The 21,304-nt window shown below is 55.2% G+C and overlaps 3 protein-coding genes, 1 long non-coding RNA gene and 1 pseudogene across 12 annotated transcripts; 2 read left to right on the forward strand and 3 right to left on the reverse strand.

Annotated features, from left to right (window-relative positions):
* Positions 1 to 644: 644 nt before the first annotated feature.
* On the reverse strand, positions 645 to 6,656 carry LOC129559279 (small integral membrane protein 24-like). 3 transcript variants are annotated; one of them, XM_055430876.2, is made up of 6 exons: positions 6,524 to 6,656; positions 6,106 to 6,249; positions 4,027 to 4,120; positions 3,174 to 3,279; positions 2,848 to 2,913; positions 645 to 1,667 (listed from the first exon to the last, which is right to left on the reverse strand). In XM_055430876.2, exons 3-6 carry the CDS (start codon positions 4,091 to 4,093, stop codon positions 1,502 to 1,504), a joined length of 405 nt encoding a protein of 134 aa, XP_055286851.1. In that variant the 5' UTR covers positions 4,094 to 4,120; positions 6,106 to 6,249; positions 6,524 to 6,656; the 3' UTR covers positions 645 to 1,501. The 3 variants fall into 3 exon arrangements, with proteins under 3 accessions (XP_055286851.1, XP_055286850.1, XP_055286849.1); XM_055430875.2 differs by having other exon boundaries at positions 4,027 to 4,170; XM_055430874.2 differs by lacking the exon at positions 6,524 to 6,656 and having other exon boundaries at positions 4,027 to 4,170; positions 6,008 to 6,116.
* On the reverse strand, positions 5,625 to 6,656 carry SMIM44 (small integral membrane protein 44). 2 transcript variants are annotated; one of them, XM_088838876.1, is made up of 3 exons: positions 6,524 to 6,656; positions 6,008 to 6,249; positions 5,625 to 5,867 (listed from the first exon to the last, which is right to left on the reverse strand). In XM_088838876.1, the coding sequence occupies exons 2-3, from the start codon at positions 6,207 to 6,209 to the stop codon at positions 5,629 to 5,631; spliced, it is 441 nt and encodes a 146-aa protein (XP_088695002.1). In that variant the 5' UTR covers positions 6,210 to 6,249; positions 6,524 to 6,656; the 3' UTR covers positions 5,625 to 5,628. The 2 variants fall into 2 exon arrangements, with proteins under 2 accessions (XP_088695002.1, XP_055286848.1); XM_055430873.2 differs by lacking the exon at positions 6,524 to 6,656 and having other exon boundaries at positions 6,008 to 6,510.
* A 97-nt stretch (positions 6,657 to 6,753) lies between these two features.
* Positions 6,754 to 8,547, forward strand: LOC148777127 (uncharacterized). The gene is made up of 3 exons (XR_016038067.1): positions 6,754 to 7,384; positions 7,611 to 7,794; positions 8,453 to 8,547. It is a non-coding gene; the product is annotated as an uncharacterized LOC148777127 (long non-coding RNA).
* Positions 8,548 to 10,299: 1,752 nt separating this feature from the next.
* Positions 10,300 to 20,945, reverse strand: DOHH (deoxyhypusine hydroxylase). Of its 6 annotated transcripts, none has more exons than XM_055430526.2 (7): positions 20,667 to 20,945; positions 19,409 to 19,491; positions 18,570 to 18,627; positions 17,087 to 17,420; positions 15,370 to 15,446; positions 12,007 to 12,247; positions 10,300 to 10,943 (listed from the first exon to the last, which is right to left on the reverse strand). In XM_055430526.2, exons 4-7 carry the CDS (start codon positions 17,358 to 17,360, stop codon positions 10,624 to 10,626), a joined length of 912 nt encoding a protein of 303 aa, XP_055286501.2. In that variant the 5' UTR covers positions 17,361 to 17,420; positions 18,570 to 18,627; positions 19,409 to 19,491; positions 20,667 to 20,945; the 3' UTR covers positions 10,300 to 10,623. The 6 variants fall into 6 exon arrangements, with proteins under 6 accessions (XP_055286501.2, XP_088695001.1, XP_055286504.2 ...); XM_088838875.1 differs by lacking the exon at positions 18,570 to 18,627 and adding an exon at positions 18,915 to 19,111 and having other exon boundaries at positions 17,087 to 17,417; XM_055430529.2 differs by lacking the exon at positions 18,570 to 18,627 and having other exon boundaries at positions 17,087 to 17,417.
* Positions 12,544 to 13,136, forward strand: LOC148777128 (cAMP-regulated phosphoprotein 19 pseudogene; annotated as a pseudogene).
* Positions 20,946 to 21,304: the final 359 nt, after the last annotated feature.

The raw sequence follows: 21,304 nt of genomic DNA on the forward strand, positions 1-21,304 counted from the left end.
ACCTCATGCGACGAGTTGACTCACTGGAAAAGACTCTGATGCTGGGAAAGGTTGGGGGTGGGAGGAGAAGGGGACGACAGAGAATGAGATGGCTGGATGGCATCACCGACTCTGTGAACATGAGTTTGAGTGTACTCTGGGAGTTGGTGATGGATAGGGAGGCCTGGCGTGCTGTGATTCATGGGGTCGCGGAGAGTCGGACACGACTGAGCGACTGAACTGAACTGAACTGAACTGATTGATTATATATTTTTACTTGCGACTTTTCTGCCCCCTGGTGGCCGATCCTGGGATAGTCTCAGAAGCTCCCCGCCTTCTGGGCTACCGCCCCAGCTACTGGCTCCACACATGAACGTGAAAGTCGCTCATTCATGTCCGACTCTTTGCGAACCCATGGACTATGCAGTCCATGGAATTCTCCAGGCCAGAATACTGGAGTCGGTAGCCTTTCCCTTCTCCAGGGGATCTTCCCAACCCAGGGATCGAACCCAGGTCTTCCATAGTGCAGGCGGATTCTTTACCTGCTGAGCTACAAGGGAAGCCCACTTGCTCCACAAGGGAGCCCTAATGCAGCTGCTGAAGCCTGCTTCGCAACAAGAGAAGCCAACGCAATGAGAAGCCTGCACAAGCGAGTAGCCCCCACTGACCACAACTAGAGAAAAACCTGCGCAGCAACGGAGACCTACCACAGCCAATAAATAAATAAAATGATAACCGCCAGCCTTTATCAGAGTTCTCATTAGGAAATGGTTAACATCCAGGGCAAGGTCCAGGGCCTGAAGAAAGTGAGGAGAGTGGAGGAGGCTTGTCTCCTCCCAAGATGGTGCACCCAGGGGCTCCCCACCCGTCAAGACCCAGTTTCTGGAAATGGAGTCATATGAGCCAAAAACCCCAGGGTGGGGGGAGCAAGGCTTTCCCAGGAGACAGCCCTCGGGGCTCAAAGTTCAGGGTTCAGGATGGCAGGATCAAGATTGCAAGGGGAGCGTCTGATCTGCCCAGCACCTGGGCATGGTGGAGTTTGGTCTCCCACAGCTGCCCGGGCGTTGCTCCCAGCCCCCAAAGCTGTCTCCTCCTGGGGAAACTGAGTCCCACAGGACAACAGAAGCCCTTCTGAAAGGCTCTCCCCCCAGAGGCAGTCCCTGGCCTATACTGGTCCTGACGCTGAACGGGAGGGAGGAGGTTTTGGCCAATAGATGTCAGGCAGTGGGGAGAAGCGGGTGGGGCGGTGAGATTGTGGGGGTTTGGGGTTTCTCGGGAGCCAGGGATGGTCTCCAAGTGCAAGAAGAGTCACCAGGCAGAACAAATCATAACAATATAGACTGCATAACACACAAAGAGCCCTCCCTGGTGGGGGGTGGGTAGGGTTCCAAGCCTCTTCACTCAGGGCGCTGTACTCTCAACCCCAGATGGAGTCACTGCAGTGGCTTCAGGTTCAGTTCATTGCTTCTAGGGTGTGGAAGGGGCACCTCTGGTGGGGTGCTTGGAGGAGGCGGCTGAATCTTCACATGGCCGTGTTCTTGACTTTCTCGTGGTCCCTGCGTTCTTCATTTTCCTCTAGCTCCAGCCCGAAGTTTCTCTTTCCTTTCTTCTTGGCCTTTTTCCCCTTCCCAGCTTTTTTCTCCTCGGCCTTTTCCTCCTTCTCTTCCTCCCCCATCTTGTCTTCTTTTCTGTAGGGACACAAAGGCCCCAAACCATGGTAACAAAACAGAGTCATTCCCATTTAACAGACCCTCACCTGTGCCAGGCCTTATGAAGAATGCTTTACAAAATGTCTTTGTTGAATCTCCAAAACAGCCCTTACAAGGCACCCTTGTGATTCCTATTTCACAAAGGCAGAAACTAAGGTTCATTTGTTTATTGGAAGAATGGATGAATGGATGATGTATAGATGGGACAATGGGTGGGTGGATGGGGAAATGGATGGATGGATGGATAGGTGGATGGACAGGAGAATGGATGGGAGGATTTGTGGGTGGGACTATAAGTGGATGGACAGGGAAGGAATGAACCTGGCAGGGAGCAAACTATGAATCAGGAGCACTTATTGGACCTGGAGCCCCCAGCACATCCTGAGAGCAGGAATCACACTTTACTGGGGCTGAGCTGGGTCTAAACAAAGCATAATCCAGCCCAGACCCCTCCCTCAGGCATCTTGGGCTCAGCTGAGAATCTTCCAGCCAGGATAGTCTCCTCCCAGCTCCCAGCTCCTACTCCTGTCCCCAGATCTTTGCCCAGGTTGGGGTGCTTTCTCCATAAGAGCCTCCAGCCCTGCCTGCATCCCTGAGCTCTCATCAGAGTCACATCTGGAAACAGGATCATGTGAGAGGCTGAATCCAGGAGAGTCACCCACACCAAATCACACGCTTGCACACAGTCCCTGCACTATCCCACACCACCGTCTTATTCAACAGGTATTTAGGAAGTGCCTACTGCATGCCAGGCCCTGGGCAGGGCCCTGGGGACACAGCCTGGGCCAAAGCTAAGTTCTGTTCACTTACTGGAAGCCAAAACCTAGTGTCAAGAAACCGGTAAATGACTTAGATAATTTCAGTTGGCAACACGTGCAAAGAAAGATGCAGGGCTGTGTCAGAGAGAGCATCAGGAAGCGTCGGTCAGGCTGGGCTTCTGTGTGGGGGACCATCTGAGCAGGGGCTGCGGAGACAGAGCCAGCCAGAAGACGGGGCAAAGGTGCACAAGTCAGAACAGACAGCAGGCGCTAAGGCCCTGGTGTGCTTGAGGAGTTCAAGGACAGAAAGAGGTCATCAGTGCACACCCACCCCGCCTGTCCCTGGGAGGGGCCTCACACAGACCCGCTGACCATACACACGCATGCCCACACAGCAGTACCTCAGATCCACTTCCGCATATGGGTTGGGATTCATCCTGAATGTGGGCCTCTCTTCATCCTCAGCTCTGCAGAAGAGATGGGAGGCAGAGGGGTGGGGATGGATAAAGGGCAGGAAGTGGAGGCAGCCTCAGTCTCCCCCAGATTGAAGGAACTCCAGGAAGCAAGAGCCAGCGGGGGGGAAATGCATGACTGTCCTGGATGGTGGGTGCAAGGGGAGCAGGGAAATGGGGAGACAAGGAAAGGGACCAGAGAGGGTCATGAAGTGGGAGGAGGTGCCCAGCACTTTGGGAGTAGGGAGGGGAAGGGGTGAGGGATGGGCTCCCACCTTGCTTTGGAACACCAGAGGCGGTTGGCCAACATGAGGATGAAGACAAGGAACAGGAGCCCCACGACCGCAGCCAGGCCCACCAGCCAGGGCTTCAGATGGCGCTCTGTGGGGAGGTGGGGGGAGTGGGGACTCAGAAACGGGGAGGGTGGAAAGTGGAGTGTTAATCCCTCAGTTGTGTCTGTCTCTGTGCAACCCCATGGACTGTAGCCCACCAGGCTCCCCTCTGTCCATGGGATTCTCCAGGCAAGAATACTGGAGTGGGTTGCCATGCCCTCCTCCAGGGGATCTTCCCAACCCAGGGATCAATCCCAGGTCTCCCTGCATTGCAGGTGGATTCTTGACCATCTGAGCCATGAGGGAAGCACCAGGGAAAGGTGGGGGCCCCGAAAGGACAGGGAAAGAAGAGTGCAGGAGATGCTCAGACATTAGCATGTGCAATCTAGTTCCCCAACCAGGATGGAACCCGTGCCCCGGGCTGTGGAAGCATGGAGTCCTAACCACTGGACTGCCAGGGAAGGCCTTTTAATTTGTTTGCTTGTTTTTGCGACACCGCAGCTTGTGGGATCTTAGTCCCCCAACCAGGGGTTGAACCCAGGCCTCCGGCAGTGAGAGAGCAGAGTCCTCAACACCGGACCACAGGGAAGTGCCTCAGAGATGGGGGTGCTCAGAGATGGGATGGGAAGCCCCGAGGGAGTGGGGGAGCTGGGGAGGGGACCTCCCTTCTCTTCTGCCTGTCCCCTCTCCTCTCAGGGTCATTGGTTTCTCCTCAAGTGGGGAGGGGGCGAGCCCATGTCCGAGCCCATCCCCCAATCCCTCCTCCCACCCCCCAAACCAGAGGTCAGAGCCTTACCCTTCTGGGCCTCAGCTGGCGACAGGAGCAGACCCATGAGCAGAAGCAGGATCCCTAAGGTCCCCATCGTGCAGAGGAGGCAGCAGCCCGGGTGCTGAAGTGTGCGGTACCCCCGTCAGGGTCAGGAGAGGCCCTGCCCAGCTCCTGATAAAGGGGCAGGCGGGTCTGGGGGCAGGGCAGGCCCCGAGTGAGGGCCCCTCCCTTTGCCCCACCTGGGTGGCATCCCACACCCTCTCCCCCGCCTTCCGGGAGGGCAGACTCTGGACCTGGTTGTAACAATTAACTCGGGAGTCCAGCCTCTCTGCCCTGCGTCCCACCCCGGACAGCCAGCCCGCGGGTCCCCCCGGGCCCGCCCCACAGGGGCCGAGCTGAGATGGCCCTGACCTTGCTTCCTGACTCAGTCCTTTTACACCTCATTACATTTCTCTGTCTGCACACACCACAGACTTTTGCCACCTGCATTTTACAGGGAGGCCAGCAGTGCCAGGCTGGGCAGAAACAGCCAGCACTGGGATGTGAACAGGGTCCCTCTCATCACCCGCTTATACTGCTTCAGTGTGGCTCCCTGACCCCGGGGCACCCACAGCCAACTCCAGGGAGAGCGCAGGAGCAAGAAGGGAGGGGCCACCGTCCACCCTCAAGCCTGGAGAATGGGGCCCCGGGGCAGCCGATGACTCAGACTCCAAGCTCTCCTGTGTGTCAGCCTCGATCACTAACTTGATTAGATAGATGGCCCTCTCAGAGAGAAGGGGGACCTTACCCCCCAGCTGCCATGGGACAGCCACGGCCCAGGCACGTGGCAGGAAGACTGGGGTGGGGAGGCCTGGCCCTTCTCCAGGCCACCAGCATCACTGCCCTCTCCCTTCCTGAGGTCTGACCATGGCCATGGTGTATGAGGGCTACTTGGTGGAGCCCAAGACAAGCCCAGTAACACCAGCCCATCAGACACACTTGAAGTCCGTACTGTGTGCCCTGCCCCATGCAAAGCTCAAGAGGGAAGGAGGCCCCTGTCCTCGGGGTGTCCTCAGGCTAGTCAGGAAGTCAGGACCCCCAGAGACAGACCACCTCACAATCTAGCTGAGAGGACCTGGAGATGGAGGAGCTCAGGGGGTATGCCTCTGCTTCCCCAGGCAGGTCGCTGACTGGGCTGGCCTCATCCCGCAAAAATTCCTCTCCGTTCCAACCAAGTCATGTCTGGGCTGTATGCCTCCGTTTTCCCATCTGATAAATGGGTGGATAAGTCCCACCTCAGAGGATTGAATGAAATGAAATACAGAAAGGCCTTGCTTAGCATCCCACAGCTCTAGCTAAGGGTTGGCCGCTATTGTTGGTAGATTTTTTTTTTTAATCTCCTTAGTGTTTTTGGTTTACAGGTTGCCCAGGGCTTGGTGGAAACTGGGCTGGGTTAGGTTCTGGCAGAATGGGGGAAGCCAGAGCATGCAAATAAACCAGTGTCCAACTACTGGAGCCTGCCAGCCAAGAAAGACCATGTTTTCTCTGTCAAGACAGAGCAGATCAGCGGAGAAAGGCTCCGATGGGCATGAGTCCACAACCGCCAAAGGGACTGGAGCCAGCCTCCTGGGCCCCAGGGCAGGGCCCAGTTCAGCCCAGCTTCCAAAAGGAGCTCCGGACTGGTGGATCTTTGAAGGCAATGGAGGGACGGCGGGGGGCCCGGTTGGGGGCTTCTGCGGGGGCCCCCTCGCCACCCCCACCCGCGTCCTCCTCGCCCCGCCAGGCCAGAGCCAGCTGCAGGTCCAGTTCTTCCAGGTCCTCGCCCTCGGGGCTCTCGGGCAGCTCCCGGGGGGCGTCCTCCTGATCCGGCTTCGGGCCAAAAGCCCAGTCTGTGACAGGAAGGTGATGAGGAGCGTCCCCAGGCATGGCCACCTTCTGCCCTCTTCCCTGGCTACAGGAGACTCTTGGGACCTCCCTCCGCCCATCATCCAGCCCTAGCCCATGCCAGGTGTGGTGGATAGTGGCTCACCAGCCAGATCGTGGGCAAGGTCCTTGATGAGATGGCCCACAATGGCGTAGGCCACGGCCACCACCAGGAACGCAGCCAGCAGCAGGTACAGCACGTACCTGGGCAGGCGGATGGTGTCCAGTGGTGGCGGGCGGTACTCCTCATAGAGTGGCGGGGCCGGGCTCCCGTCGTCCATCCCCTCCTCGGCCGCCAGCCCCGGCATGACAGCCACCCGGAGCAGGAGAGGCCCGGAGGTGACCTGCCTGGCGGAAGTATTAAGGAGCTTTGCGTAAGAGGATTGGGGCTCCCCTGCAGCCACCATCTGCCTGGGTGATCACATTGCAAATCACTTCCGCCCACTGCCCCCCTTCCTCACTCGGCAACAGCCACTGCCAGGTGGTACCCTGCACATCCATCACCCCCCACTGGGCCTTAGCACAGCTTGCTCCTTCTGGCAAAATCCCTGCCCTCCTGGAGCTGAAGGTCAAGATGGGGAGCTAGGGGGTTTCCCAAGTGACTCAATGGTAAAGAATCCACCTGCACTTCGGGAAATCCAGGAGATGTGGGTTCAATCCTGGTCGGGAAGGTCCCCTGGGAGGAGGGCATGGCAACCCACTCTAGTATTCTTGCCTGGAGAACCCCATGGACAGAGGAGCCTGGCGGGCTACAGTCCACAGGGTTGCAGAGAGTCAGACGTGACTGGAGTGACTTAGCATGTGTGCATGCACGCACATGATGAGACAGACTCTGAGAAAAGCAGAACCTTAGAGTAATGATTGTGTTGTGTTGAAAAGTGAACAGAGGGGCGGCCCTGGTGGTCCAGTGGTTACGAATCCTCTGGCAAATGCAGGGGACACAGGTTCAGTCCCTGGTCTAAGGAGATTCTACATGCCACAGGGCAACTGAGCCCATGCTAGTGCCTGCAAGCTGCAACTAATGAACCCATGTGCCCCAAGTACCAAAGCCCATACGCCCTAAAGCCCGTGCTCTGCGGCTAGAAGCCTCTGTTCACCACAACTAGAAAAGCTCCTGTGTGTAGCAACGAAGACCCAGTGCAGCCAAAATAAATGACATTAAATTAAAAAAAAAAGAGAAAGTTAACAGTGGTTTGAGGGTGGGATGGGTGGGAAGACCACCTGCCCTCAGTGGTTTGAGGGCAGCGTGGGGCTGCTAGGAGGGAAGTTAAAGTTTGCAATAGGGCAGCCAAGGTCGTGTTCAGCTGATATTTGACCAGAGACCCAAAGGAGGAAAGGACCAGCCATGGCAGTGCCAGAGGGAAGAAGTTTATTGGATGCAAAAGCCCTGGAGCAGGACCGACTTGGACTCGTTGGACATGACCGGACTCGGGTGCTTACAAGCGCCCTCCGGTGGCTGCTGTGGGGAAGACAGACTGTGGAGGTGAGGGTGGGAATCTCACTCAGGTGCTCACAGGCGCCCTCCGGTGGCTGTTGTGGGGAGGACAGATCCTGGAGGTGAGGTTGGGAGCCAGGGGATGGATGGGCCAGAGGGATTGCGCCCGTTCAGATGGGCATTAATGAGGCTGGACCAGGTTCAGGCAGAAAAGTGGGGCGGAGTAGGCAGAGCTGGGGCAGATTTTAGACTGATCAAACCCTGGTGTTGGCAGGCTGAACACCTGGAATGACAGGAGTTTCCATTTCCTGGAGGAGGAGCCACTGTGGGAGGTAATAAGTCTAAGGACTGCTAAGTCTGGGAAGCCTCATCAGCTAATGGGAGATATCCAGACTGGACCTGGGTCAAGAGCTCCGAGGACGTTCCCCCACCCCCACCCAACGGCTGGAATCAGGACGGTGGGTATCACTGAAGCATAGATGGGATTTAAGCCCCAATAGTGGATGAAGCTGCCCGGCTGGGATGTGGGTGGGGCTTGAGGACCAGCCCTCGGCCAGTGAAGGATAGGAAGGGGAGACGAAGGCGGACCGGAGGCGGGGTCCCTGACAAATTCCCAGGAGCAGAGGGGCTGGGCGGTCAGAGGCTGCCCCGAGGGGGTGAGTGAAGACTGTGATGTGACAACCAGATTTGGACACTGGGAGGCCACCTGTGGGCTTCCCCCTTGGCTCAGCAGTAAAGAATCCGCCTGCAGAGCAGGAACTGCAGGAGACCTGGGTTCAATCCCTGGGTCAGGAAGATCCCCTGGAGGAGGGCATGGCAACCCATTCCAGTATTCTTGCCTGGAGAATCCTCATGGACAAGGAAGCCTGGAAGGCTACAGTCCATAGGGTCGCAAATACGCGGACACGATGAAGGGACTTAGCACGCACTCACAGGTCATCTATGGGAAAGGACGGTTCTGGGGACTTGAGAGGCAGTCCTAGTTGGTGCCGATTTGGGAGAGAACCGGCTGGTGAGGGTCTGACAACTTCCTAGGGATTATGGGGGCGAGAGCTGGAAGGCATGGGGTCAGGACTGTGTGTGATGGTGGTTGTTTTTTCTGCTTTTAAATTACAGGGACTTCCCTGGTGGTCCAGAGGTTGGGAATTTGCCTTGCAATGTGGTGGACATGGGTTTGATCCCTGGTCAAGGTACTAAGCGGAGAAGGCAATGGCATACCACTCTAGTACTCTTGCCTGGAAAATCCCATGGACAGAGGAGCCTGGTGGGCTGCAGTCCATGGGGTCGCTAAGAGTCGGACACGACTGAGCGACTTCACTTTCACGCATCGGAGAAGGAAATGGCAACCCACTCCAGTGTTCTTGCCTGGAGAATCCCAGGGACAGGGGAGCTGGTGGGCTTCCGTCTATGGGGTCGCAGAGTCGGACACGACTGAAGCGACTTAGCAGCAGCAGCAGCAAGGTACTAAAATCCCACATGCCATAGAGCCAAGTTGATGAGACGGGCTGGGGTCCGGGGAAAAATGGGGGAGGGGGTTCGCAGCCAGCACCCGAGGGTGACGCTGTAGGATAACAGGAAATCTGTTCTTCATCCTGGCACGTGACTCGGAGCTCCCAAGAACCTGTAACTGCCCGAGTGATGGGATGAAGGAAGCCTCCTTTGTGGTTCATCAGCCTCTTTCCACCACACCTGTGTGTCAGCTGATGCAGACGGGGTGGGGCAGCTTTGGGTTGGGGGGCCCCAGTGGCATGGGGAACCGACTCTGGGATAGTGGGATGGAACTTTCAGCTCCACCACCCCAGGGAGAGGGCTTCCGGGTGGCTCAGATGGTAAAGAATCTGCCTCCAATGCAAGAGACCCGGGTTCGATCCCTGGGTCAAGATGCCCCGGAGGAGAGCATGGCAACCCACTCCAGTATTCTTGCCTGGAGAATTCCATGGACAGAGGAGCCTGGCCGGTTACAGTCCACGGGGTCGCAGAGTCAGGTACGACTGAGACATAACTGAGTGTACCCCGGGAGAGGGGCTGGGAACTGAGCTAATTGCCAATGGCGAATGATTTAACAGACCGTGCCCATGTTGAAAACCCTACCAGAAGGGGCTTGGAGAGCTTCCGGGCGGGTGAGAGCATCCGCCCCAAACTCCACGAGGACAGATGATCCTGTGCTGGGGAACCTCCTGGACTTCGTGCCTCTTCATCTGGCTGTTCATTTGCCTCCTTTATGATAAATAGGTAAGTAAATTGTTTTCTTGACTTGAGGGGATGGTGGGAGCCCCAAATTATAACCAGTCGATCAGAAGTATGGGAGGTCCAGACTCGAGACCAGCGTCTGAAGTGGGGCAACTCTGCAGGTCTGACCCCGAACGTGGAGGGTCTGCACTTACTCTGGGCAGATGGTGTCAGCACTGAACTGAGTTGTAAGACACCCAGCTGATGCCAATGTAGAAATTGAAAATTTCTTGGTGTGAAAATGTGTCACACATGAAATGAGTTCTCTCGTTAACACCCATCTTACAAAGTGGTAAATGGGTTGCTAGAGACTGCAGGTGGAGGAAGTAGGGGAAGGAGGTGGGATGGGAACTCACAGCCCGAGCTCTTAGCCATACCACAAAACCCCTTCCCTTATGTCCCCAGTAAAGGCTGGGCAAGGGTGAGGTCTGGCTAGGAGTGAACTAGCTGGGCAGATTTTAATCCCGGGAATTGATGGTGAAACAGGAGCACGGGCTTGTGGTTGGTCACACAGTCTCTGGGGCGGGGCAGACGCCAGAGCTAAGCTCTCCACGTGCCTTTGTCCCCATCACTTAGATGTACCTTTAGAGCTGCCATCCCTCACCTCTGCCACCCCCCAACACACTCTGAGAGTCATCGCTTGGCAAAAATAATTTAATAGTCCATCTAGACTGTGTCCCTGGGACCTGCTTGCCCTCCCTAAGCCCTTAGCTCCAGGCCACCCCTCCCCACCCAGGGACCACCTCCCCACCCCCACAAAGGACAGCTCCAACACCCCCAACCCTGGGGGCGTGGGTTTCCCCCCTGTGCCTTCCCTGCACCCTTTCATTCCTAGAGACGCTGGGCCACCGCACCCTGACCCCCCCAGAACACAGCTTTGTTTCCACAACCCCTCAGTCCCTCTCCCCTCGTGCTCAGTGGCAGAAGTGACTTCCGCGTGGCCCCTGGGAGCCTGCAATCAAGATGCAAAAGGGGCCGGGAGACAGGGAAGCAAGATCCGATTCACTCCAACATGGTTTATACACTGAGTCCAAGAGGGAGACCGCCGGGCGGAGGCCCTAGGAAACAGGTGAGCACAGCCTCTCCAGCCCATCTGCATATTGGAAGGTCGACCCCGTCTCATACTCGTACATGTCCAGGGCCACCTCGCAGCTCTCCCGCACCACACGCTCAGGGTCGGCCATGTGGGCCCGCAGGGCAGCCAGGCAGGCAGGCCGGGCGATGGCCCCCAGGGCTTCGGCGCACTCGTGTCGCACCATGGGGCTCTCAGTGGGCTGTGCCAGGGCCGCCGCCAGCTGGGGCACTGCCGCCTCGTGCTGCATCTGGCCCAGAACGTAGCCGATCTCGTGGCGGAAGAGGGCGCTGCCGCAGCGCAGGCCTACAGGGGAAGGAGGTCACGGGCTGGGGTCACCACAGAGCGAGGAGGGAGCCTGGTGCGGGGCACTGCGGGACAGAGGGACCGAGAGGGGTCGAAAGGGGGTTCCCGTATCTGGGAGCACTCCCCAGAACCCCCACCGCCAGTCATGGAGTTCAGAGGTGGGACCCAACGCCACCAGAGGGACTGGGGAAGCAGGGTAGGCCCATCTGGGCTCTGGAAACTCAGCCCTCCCTCCCCCTCCCCGGAGGCCAGACTCGGCATGGCCTCCTCCTTCCCATCCTGTCCCCCTGCACCCCCAACTCCGTGTTGTGCCCACACTGCCCAGTGCGATTTGCAGGCGTCTTATACATTTGCGCTTCTGGGTCGTTTCCTGCATGATCCCCACACTACATAGAGTCTTAGTGACCCTGACAGGCAGAGTCCCAGGCTTTGCACCAGCACAGCCACACAGAAGGGCCACACTTCTGATAAGGCCCCAGCCTTGGAGCCAGGAGTGACCTCCCTGGGATCCGATGTCCTCCGGAGGCAGAGCTGGGGTTTGAGGCCAGCCCGCCTGACTGTGCAGCGGCTGCTCCAGGCAGCCACCCAGGACAAACCCACACCTGCCCGCTCTGCGCTCCCGCCCCGGGCCCATATGGTGGTGTTGCCCCAGCATCTCCCTGGCTGGCCAGGAAGCTCCAGGCAGGCAGAGGGGCTCTGAGCGCTCTGTGGACCAGAAGCAGCCACCTCAGGCACGGGGGAGGGGAGCAAGGGACCCCAGAGCTCCCGGAGGCCCTCCTCTCCTTTTTTGCTGGAGGAGCCACAGCCCCTCAGACCTGCCCAAGGCTCGCTGCAGAGCTGAGATGAACATGCCACCAGTAACGGTAACGGGGGCCCCTGGGGTCAAACCCAAACTCTGCAGCTGAGACTGCTGTGTGACCTTGGACAAGTCCCTCTGCCTCTCTGGGCCTAGGCTCCCACCATGGAGAAGTAGGGGTAATAAGGATGCTATGCAGCTCTGTGCGACAGATATGGCCGCGGCGGCCAAGGGGCCCCGACCCTGACCCCCGAAGCCCCTCCTTACCTTCAGCCAGCGCCAGGGCAGCCTCCTTGCCTCCGGCATTGCGCAGGGCAAACATGGCTCGGTATCGGTCGAAGAGTGGCCGGGACTCATCCAGCAGCGCCTCCCGCAGCTGCCCCAGGTCGCGCTCCTCAGCAGGTGGGGCCGGGTCCACAGAGAGGTAGGGCCCCCGGACTGTTGACTCCCCACTCTGCTGTTGCAGCCACTCCAGCCGCTGGACAGCCAGCTGGCATGTCTCAGCCACCTGCAGGGAGAGGGGTGCATAGGTGGTCGCTGGGGATGGAAGGGAAGGAAGTGGACATGCCAGGTCCCCTTCCCGCCCAGGGCTCCCGGTTTAGCAGGGACAGAGCCCACAGACTCTGGACTAGTTGATCCTTCCAGGCTGGAAACAAGCGGCAGGGACTGCTGTGATCAGGGAGTGATAGGGGACAGTGGGTCAGGAGGAGTCACTCAGAGGCGACCAGTAAGAAAGGCATCGGGTGGGATCAGCCAGTGCAAAGGCCCCGAGGCAGGACTGTCAGCAGGGTGCCAGCAACAGACATGACCTGAGGAGGCCAGGCCAGACTGCTTAAGACTACTGTCCTACTGGAGAAGCGGAGTAAGAGGGAGCAGTATGTCTGCGGAAGTCCCCGAGGCAGCCTCCGCGGAGGAGCAGAAGGAAATGGAAGATAAAGTGACTAGTCCAGAGAAAGCTGAAGAAGCAAAATTAAAAGCAAGGTATCCTCATCTAGGACAAAAGCCTGGAGGTTCCGATTTTTTAAGGAAACGATTGCAGAAAGGGCAAAAATATTTTGATTCTGGGGATTACAACATGGCTAAAGCAAAAATGAAGAACAAGCTACTTCCTACTGCAACCCCGGATAAGACAGAGGTCACTGGTGACCACATTCCCACTCCACAGGACCTTCCTCAGCGGAAACCATCCCTTGTTGCTAGCAAACTGGCTGGCTGATTAAAAAGAGCTGAACTGCATGAATCTTCTAATTCCCATTATTTCTCCTTAATATGTTACTCCTCTGCTTTTTATTTCCTTTTACTCCCTGTGTCATTTGAGAGTGATGGCTTTGCAGGTAGCGGTAGTATGTGCTGCTATTTTAAGGGAATATACATGTGTAGAGTTTTTGATTAGTTTAACAGTGGGGCCTGGAGAATCCCAGAAACGGGGGAGCCTGGTGGGCTTCCGTCTATGGGGTCACACAGAGTCGGACACGACTGAAGTGACTTAGCAGCAGCAGCAGCAGCACTGATGAAAAGAACGTGTTAGAGCAACATAAAGTGATCTACTTGAAAATAATTGTATAATATTACCTAACTCCTAGTGTAGGGCTGGATCCAACAAGTAACAAACAAGTTTTGCAGTTTTAATGTTGGCTTTCTTTAATTCATCTTAATTATAGCTTTGTATGTTACTCTTATTTAATATAACCTCTACTGTTGATTTCTTCTGGATTTTCCTTTTGGGTTTTGTAAAACAAGTTTAAGACCACAAGTTAGAAGAAAGGTCACATATTTCAAACACAAATAAATGGGGCTCCAAAAGATTTGTATCCTGTGCTTGAACTTGAATGGCCTTAAATCTGTTTCAGCTTTAACAATAGAATTTTACTTGGGCAATATTTGCCCATTCTGGTGTAACTTACGTGACTCTATTGCTTAACAGCTGCTGTTGAAGCTAGTATTCTTATTCAGTTCTACAGTGTTCAGAATACCTTTTGTCATTGCAGATGTGAATGAAGTGTGCGTGTGCATTGACTGTTGAATTCACTTTTGTGCCATTTTCGTAAATACAATAGTTTTGCACAACCTCTCACAACTGTCTGTATTACTTTCACATATTAAAGAGTAGATAATGTGCCAACCAGAAGCACAAGAGTTCCTACAAAAAACTCTGTATGTCATTAGAGCTTTTGTATAGTAAGAGTAGTTTACAGTCTTGGGGTTATAGAACACCAAACTGAAATCTTTGCTCAGCCTGCCATAGACTTAAGCTTTTTCATTTGTTAGTAGTACCCATGACATTCAGTGGCCTTGTGCAAATATGGTATGTTGCTTAGGCATATCTTTTGTCCTATGCAGAATGTTTCATTTTTACTTTTATGAAAATTACTATTCATATAATTTATATAAACTTTTTTAATGTAGAAACTTTTTACTTCCACAGTCAATTTGGGGGACACTAGAATAAAATACTTTGCCTCTTGTGAAAAAAAAAAAAAAAAAGACTACTGTCCTAAAAGTGATGACAAACCATGAGTCTCGAGGCACAGAATAGCTTAATAGATGGATAAATAAATGTGATCCCTCCACACACAGGAGCATCACTCAGCCCTGAAAAGGGAAGCCCGGACACCCACTACCACGTGGATGGACCCTGAGAACACGGAGCTCAGTGAGAGACGCAGACACAGAAGGACACACAGGGTGTGACTCCACTGCTGGGAAACGAGCAGAGCAGGCAGGTCCACAGACACAGGGAGTGGGTTCCTGGTGGTCAAGGGCTGGGGGAGGGGATGGAGGAGTGACTGCTGATGGGATGGGGCTTCCTTTTGGGGGGATGGACTGTTCTGGGAATCAGAACCACTGTGATGGTTTTATAACTCTATGGACGTACGAAGTGAAAGTCAAAATCGCTCAGTCGTGTCCGACTCTCTGAGACACCATGGACTATACAGTCCATGGAGTTCTCCAGGCCAGAATACTGGAGTGGGTAGCCTTTCCCTTCTCCAGGGGATCTTCCCAACCCAGGGTTCAAACCCAGGTCTCCCGCATTACAGGTGGATTCTTTACCAGCTGAGCCACAAGGGAAGACCGTGGATGTACTAAAAACCACCCAAATGCACACTTTCAGGGAGTGGGTTTTATGGTATGTGACATATCTCAATAAAGCTGTTGTTTAAAGAAAAAATAGGGTGACTTCCCTGGTGGTCCAGTAGTTAAGACTCCACACTTCCATTGCAGGAGGCACAGGTTTGATCCCTGGTGAAGGAACTAAGATCCCACATGCCAGTTAGGTTAAAAAAAAAAAAAATAGGGACGGCAGCAGGGAGACACTGGATGAGGCCGGGTAGAGGTGGAGAGGTGGGGTTGGGAGATCTACAGGATGCAGGGACTGCCCGTGGGAGGCTAGGAGAGAGGCGAGTGGGGGCTGGGCTGGCGCCAGTGGAGCAGGGTGGGTGTTACGTGTGAATCAAGAGTTCAGTTTTTTAAAAGTGAAAAGAGTTCAGTTTGGCCCAAAGGGGCAGTGGCCAGCATCCATCCTGACTTCAGCCCTCTCTTGGCATCCCTGGGCCAAGTGGCAACCAGACACAGGGTCTGAGGCAAGTTCCTGGACCCGAGATGGGGGTGGGCATGGGGGTGCTGTGTTACCTCGACAACAGGGTCAGTAGAGTACTGCTTCAGGATCTCCAGCACCTCTGGGTCCCCAATGGCCCCCAGGGCCTCCCCTGAGAAGAACAGGGCAGAGAGAGTACATTGGCTGGTTAGGAAACACCCCAGATACCGTCCCCCTCACCGCCCCTGCCTGTGTCCTGTGGGTGGGCCACCCAGCCATGAGTTTTGGAGCAGGGACCAGTCCATCCCTGAATGAATCTGCACCAATGAGTGTCCCTTCCCCAGAAATCAGACTTTGCTGGAACCTGGCTCAGACCCCACACTGGCCCACACCCGTAGAGCTCATGGCCCAGTGGGGAGATGCAGATAAGCATGTCCTTACAACTTGGGGACATGGGTGGCGAGAGCCAAGAACAGTCCACTGAGTCGAGTCCATCATGGAGAGCCCTGAAAACCTGGAGGAGGTTTCTAAGCTGCAATGTGGGCAAGGAGGGTCAGCAGACAGGCACCATCCTGCCTCAGGGTCTTTGCACTGCCCAGAACTCCTTTCCCCAGACAACTACCTAGATTACTCCCTTAGTCCACTCGGATCTCTGTCAGCAATTAAAAACAGCAATGCTGGACTTCCCTGGTGGTTCAGTGGTTGAGACTCCGAGTTTCAAACGCACGGGGTGCAGGTTCAATTCCTGGTCAGGAAACTAGGATCCCACACATCCCATGGAAAGGCCAAAAAAAAAAAAGGCCACACCTCTGGTACCCCCCTTCAGGCTTTATTTTCCTCCTTAACACTTAAGTAAGCATTTGCACCATACATGATTGGGTGTTCCAGAAAATCACACACACAAAACAGAGGTTTGGGCTCGAACATTTCTCTGTAAGGAGAGCTCCCAGCGGAGTCAGTGGTTGGGATCCTGAGAGGAGTCCAAGGCAGGCTGGCAAAGCCGGAGATTATCTCAGGGAATATTCAAAAGGACCAAGAACAATCATAAATGGAAACACAGCCCCTCACTGGCTATGAGTCTCTTGTGAGACTAGCACCTGGCCCACAGTAGATGGTCCATGAACATTTGTCCAGGGAATTCCCTGGCAGTCCAGTGGTTAGGACTCCATGCTTTCGCTGAGGAGGGCACAGGTTTGATCACTGGTTGAGGAATTAAGATCCCACAAGCCATCTGGAGTGGCCATAAAAAAAAAAAAAAATTGTCCAGTAAGTGAAGTGACTGAGTAACCTGGCTATGGCCACTGCCTATCTTCATGTGAGCAAAGAATGGTATTTCCATTTTTAACTTTTTTTTTTTTTTAGTCACTCAGTTGTGTCTGACTCTTGGCAACCCCATGGACTGTAGCCCTCCAGGCTCCCCTGTTCATGGGATTCTCCAGGCAAGAATACTGGAGTGGGTTGTCATTTCCTTCCCCAGGAGATCAGGGACTTCCAGTGATCCAGTGGTAAAGACTCTGAGCTTCCAATGTGAGGGGTGCAGGTTCAATCCCTGGTGAAAGATCTGAGATACCACATGCCACATGGGGCAACCAAAAACATAAAAACAAAAAATGATCACAATTTATGACTCGTGAAATTCACATCTCAGGGCCCACAAAGCTGGACTGGCTCGAGGCAACACCCGTCTATTACCTGGGGTTTACTTGGCTCTCGTGCTTCGGTAGCAGAGCTGAGACGTGGGGCAGAGATGGTCGAAGGCACCCACCCCTTCCAGCGCTCGCCAGGTACAGCCCACACCCCGTCCCCGCTCACCTGCCTCGTGTCGCACCATGGGCTCCTGGCGGGTGTCCCGCAGCACGTCCAGCAGCACCGGGATGGCACGCCGGTCCTGCATCTGGCCCAGGCAGTAGGCCAGCTCATGCTTGAGCAGGGCTGAGTCATCATCGAAGGCCCGGCTGATCCAGGAGATGGCCACTGGACCCCCGAGCCCACGCAGTGTGAACAGTGCCCGGAAGCGGGCCTGCAGGGGCTGCCGGGGGTCAACCAGCGTCTGCCCCACTGCCTCCACTTCCTGCTCCGTCACCATGGCAATGCCGCCTTCCTCCCCACTTGGGCTAAACCAGGGTACCCTCAGCTTGAGACCCTGCTGGGAGGGGAAACCGAGATGCCAGGTTAAAAGTGCCGTTTGCTGCTAGGACCTCAGCGGGGCGGTCTCCAAACTGCTGAACAGCCTGGGTGCCTGGGTCCGGCCCTGCCTATCTGCTGTGTGGCCTTCCCCAAGGCACTTTTCCTCCCTGGGCCTGTGGCCTCTATCTACCTCACCAACAACCTCCGTGGGTCTGCTCGCCACACAGCAGCCAGAGGTGCTGTGGAGACTGGCCCCACATGGCCTTCAGGGACTGTCACCTCCTGGTGTCTGTGGACTGCGTGGACCTCACCCCCCACCCCACAGCGAACAGGGCTGACCCAGGTGAATAACGGGATATGGGAGAAACAGCACTGTGACATGGGAGCATCATAAGGGACCTTGTGGCTCCAGGGGCCCACATGGTGGAGAAACTGAAGCCTCCCACCAACAGCCAGGCGAGAGCGGTGGCTTGACAGCAGCTCCCCCAGCCCCAGTCCAGCCTTCAGATGATGTAGCCCAGCCAGGGTCTGCACGCAACCTCACGCGAGATCAGCCACAGCCCCCCAGCTAAACCAGGCCCGGATCCCTGACCCACAGAAGCTGGAAAATAGTGTTACTACTGTTTAGAGCTGCTGAGGACGTCCCTGGTGGTCTAGTGGTTAAGAATGTGTCTTCCAGTGCAGGGGACGCGGTTCCATCCCTGGTCAGGGAGCTAAGATCCTGCATTATTGCTGTTGTTCAGTTGCTAAAACTCTGAAAGCAGGGACTGAGTGCTGGTCACCCCAGTACTCCCAGCACACAATGCCTTAATAAGAACAATGGCCATGGACTTCCCTGGCGGTCCAGTGGTCAAGACTCTGCCTGCCAATGCAAGGGACACTGATGTGATCCCTGCTCCGGTAAGATTTCACATGCTGTGGGGCAACCAAGCCTGCAAGCCACAACTGTTGAGCCAGAGTGCTGCCATACTGAAGCCCACGAGCGCCCTAGAGCCTGTGCTCCACAACAAGAGAAGCCACCGCAATGAGAAGCCCACACACTGCAACTAGAGAGAGCCTGCACGCAGCAACGAAGACCCAGCACAGCCAAAAAATAAGTAATAAATTAAAAAAAAAAAAAAAAGAAAAGTAAGGGACTTCCCTGGCTGTCCCGTGGTTAAAAATTCACCTTCCAACGCACGGGGTGCAGGTTCCATCCTTAGTTGGAAAGTTGAGATTCCACATGCCTTGTGGCCAAAGCACCAAGACATAAAACAGAAGTAATATTGTAACAAACTCAACAAAGACTTTAAAAATGATCTACATCCAAAAAAAAAACTTAAAAAAAAATTTAAAAAGAACAATGACCATAACAATAACAGCAGCTGACAGTTACACAGGATGTGCCGCGTCATCCACTCTAAGCCCTTACATTCCCAATCTCGCCCCATCCTTTCCATAACCCTTTGAGACAAGCACCATGGTCAGTGTTTTACAGGAGGGGCCACCAAGCACCGCGATGTGAAGCACTTGCCTAGGAACCCAGTGAAGAGTTAGAGGTCCCGGCAGCTGGGCTCCAGAGTCACGGTCTAAACCACAAACTCAGGGTTGAAAGGAAGGATTAAAATGAAAGGACGCAGCTGAGGCTGGTCTTCATCCTCTGGACCAGTGAGGACGCTTTGAGAACCTGACGAGCAGGCTGTGGCTCCCGGCGGAGTCAGCAGGGCCAACCTGGTATAATAAGGGAGGTGCAGTTGTCTGAGCACAGGTGACCATCAAAGGAGGTGGCACTCAAAACAGGGATCATCAGGGACTTCCCTGGTGGCCCGGTGGTGAAGTTTCTGAGCTCCCAGTGCAGGGCCTGGCTTTGAACCCTGGTCAGGGAACTAGATCCCTTACGCCACAACTAAGATTCGGTGCAGCCAAATGAATAAATGAATATATAAATAAACACAAAAGAGGGACCATCAGAAACTGCAGAAGCCAGAGGTGAGCAAGCTCATCAGGGACCATCCAAATTCGACTCACTGTTCTAGAACAGATGAGCTGTGACCTGTCTGGGGTCACACAGCCAAGTCAGGACTCCCGACTCCCAGTCTGTGCAGGGCCTCCTTCAAGACACAAAGGAGAAACACTATTTTGTTTCCTGCTGTGTCCCCAAGGCCTAGCACAGTGTCTGTCACCACAGCAGCAAGCACTTAAGTATTGTTGAATGAATTGATTATCCACTGTGTGCCTTATACACAGTATAAATCTGTATCATCTGTAAAACGGGTGTAAAGGGGCACAGGGAACTCACTGAGTTGCTGTGAATAGAATTAGGCCCACAGAGCACTTAATACCACCGCGGGTACTTACTATGCATTTGATAAAACAGAGCTGGTGTTAAGTTATTTCTGCATGTAGCCCAACATCCACTTCTGTGCTCAGGAGCGTAAGGTGCGTGTGTCGCGAGGTACACCTGGCCACCTGGACGCCCACTACTCATACTTCTAGGTCCATTTTTTTTCAGTGGGAAGAGGGACAAGGGTGTGAACGTGGGGTTACAGGGATCAGTCCCCAACCAAGGCACAGGGGAATCCGCTCGCCGCTGCGAAGGTGTGTCTGAGAGACAGACTTCAAGGAAGACTGAGTAAGGGATGGAAGAAGGGAAGTTTGGAATTCCCCAAATCCGCCCCCTCTAAACCAAGAATTCCCAACAAAAAGACCTCCGATAACTAACCCGCCCCCCCAACCCCCGCCGCTGCCGCTAAGAGGCAGGTCGCTCCAACACGGCATCCCTCGGGGCTGCTCCCAGGATCCCCCAGCGACGACCGGCTCCCCAAAGCTCCTTCGAAGAGACTCCCAGAAACTGATGTCTCACGGCATCATTGACTCAATGGACATGAGTTTGAGCGAACTCCGGGAGATGGTGAAGGAAAGTCTGACAGGCGGCAATCCATGGGGCAGCAAAGTGTCAGACACAACTGAGCGACTGAACAGCAAGACCCGTTTACGTGTGTCCTCCAGTACCTGATCCTTCACAGTTTGGTTCTCCCAGAACCCCGAGAAAGAGGTCACCCAACATGGGGCCTTCCCCCGCGCCCCGCGTGCTGATTCTTCACTGCGCGCATCCCCGGAGACAGGGTCTGCAGAACTGGAGCGAAATAGTTCGCCAGGGCCTCTCAGAGGGAGGCCTTTCTACTCCCCAGCGAAAGAATCCCAGCGCCGGGACCCCAGTGAGGCGTCCTCCCCGTCCCCCTCGCCGCCGGAACACCCCAGCGAGCTACCAGATCGGAGGACCTACCGGACCCGCCCGCTCCGCGGCCGCCTCCACCAACGCTTCACCAACCGCGACACTGCCGCAGCGCTCTGGGGGCCGCCATCTTGCCGCCCACGTGACCAGGCCGGACGGCACCAACGCAGCACTGAGGGAGGAGCCAATCTAGGGCTCCGCAGCCTGAGTGGGCCCGCAAGCGCGAGTTAGCAACGGTGCCGTAGCTCACACTCTCACGTCAGGAGGAATCTACGGGCATTTCTCAGGGAAAGGGAAGGGCAGCTTCCATCCTTTCCACGTAAGATTTTCTCTGCAGCCTCCCCACCCGATACGACGAATGGAAATGGTTTGTCCCGATTCAGCCGAGAGGTGGAGCCGGCAAGCGACGCAGCTTGCTTAGTGTTCCTGGGCGTGGTCAAGTCTCAGGGGCGTGGCCAATGGACTAGGTAAATGCTAGATAGGAAGGAATGAAAAAAGGGACTTGACCTAGTCATTCATTCATTCATTTATTTATTCATTTAACACACACTTTATGGGACTTCCCTGGTGGTCCGGTGATTAAGACACACTCCCAGTGCAGGGGGCACAGGTTTGCTCCCTGGTTAGGGAACTAAGATCCTACATGCTGTGTGGCGCTCCTCCCCACCAAAAAAAGACGGGAGGGACAG

Source organism: Moschus berezovskii, chromosome 8, assembly GCF_049115385.1.
Source record: "Moschus berezovskii isolate FMDL1 chromosome 8, NW_MosBer_1.0, whole genome shotgun sequence".
Classification (NCBI taxonomy): Eukaryota; Metazoa; Chordata; class Mammalia; order Artiodactyla; family Moschidae; genus Moschus; species Moschus berezovskii.

What these genes read in the sequence shown, in the direction of transcription:
- SMIM44 (XM_055430873.2), bottom strand. Translation starts at nt 6,308, where the DNA reads ATGGTGGCTGCAGGGGAGCCCCAATCCTCTTACGCAAAGCTCCTTAAT. An exon ending in CCTTGCCCACGATCTGGCTG is followed by an intron (nt 5,868 to 6,007) that starts GTGAGCCACTAT and finishes TTCCTGTCACAG; the next exon opens with ACTGGGCTTTTGGCCCGAAG.
- LOC129559279 (XM_055430876.2), bottom strand. Translation starts at nt 4,093, where the DNA reads ATGGGGACCTTAGGGATCCTGCTTCTGCTCATGGGTCTGCTCCTGTCG. An exon ending in GCCAGCTGAGGCCCAGAAGG is followed by an intron (nt 3,280 to 4,026) that starts GTAAGGCTCTGA and finishes ACCTCCCCACAG; the next exon opens with AGCGCCATCTGAAGCCCTGG. An exon ending in TATGCGGAAGTGGATCTGAG is followed by an intron (nt 1,668 to 2,847) that starts GTACTGCTGTGT and finishes GTGTCCCTACAG; the next exon opens with AAAAGAAGACAAGATGGGGG.
- DOHH (XM_055430529.2), bottom strand. Translation starts at nt 17,360, where the DNA reads ATGGTGACGGAGCAGGAAGTGGAGGCAGTGGGGCAGACGCTGGTTGAC. An exon ending in CTACTGACCCTGTTGTCGAG is followed by an intron (nt 12,248 to 15,369) that starts GTAACACAGCAC and finishes CTCTCCCTGCAG; the next exon opens with GTGGCTGAGACATGCCAGCT. An exon ending in TGCCCTGGCGCTGGCTGAAG is followed by an intron (nt 10,944 to 12,006) that starts GTAAGGAGGGGC and finishes CTTCCCCTGTAG; the next exon opens with GCCTGCGCTGCGGCAGCGCC.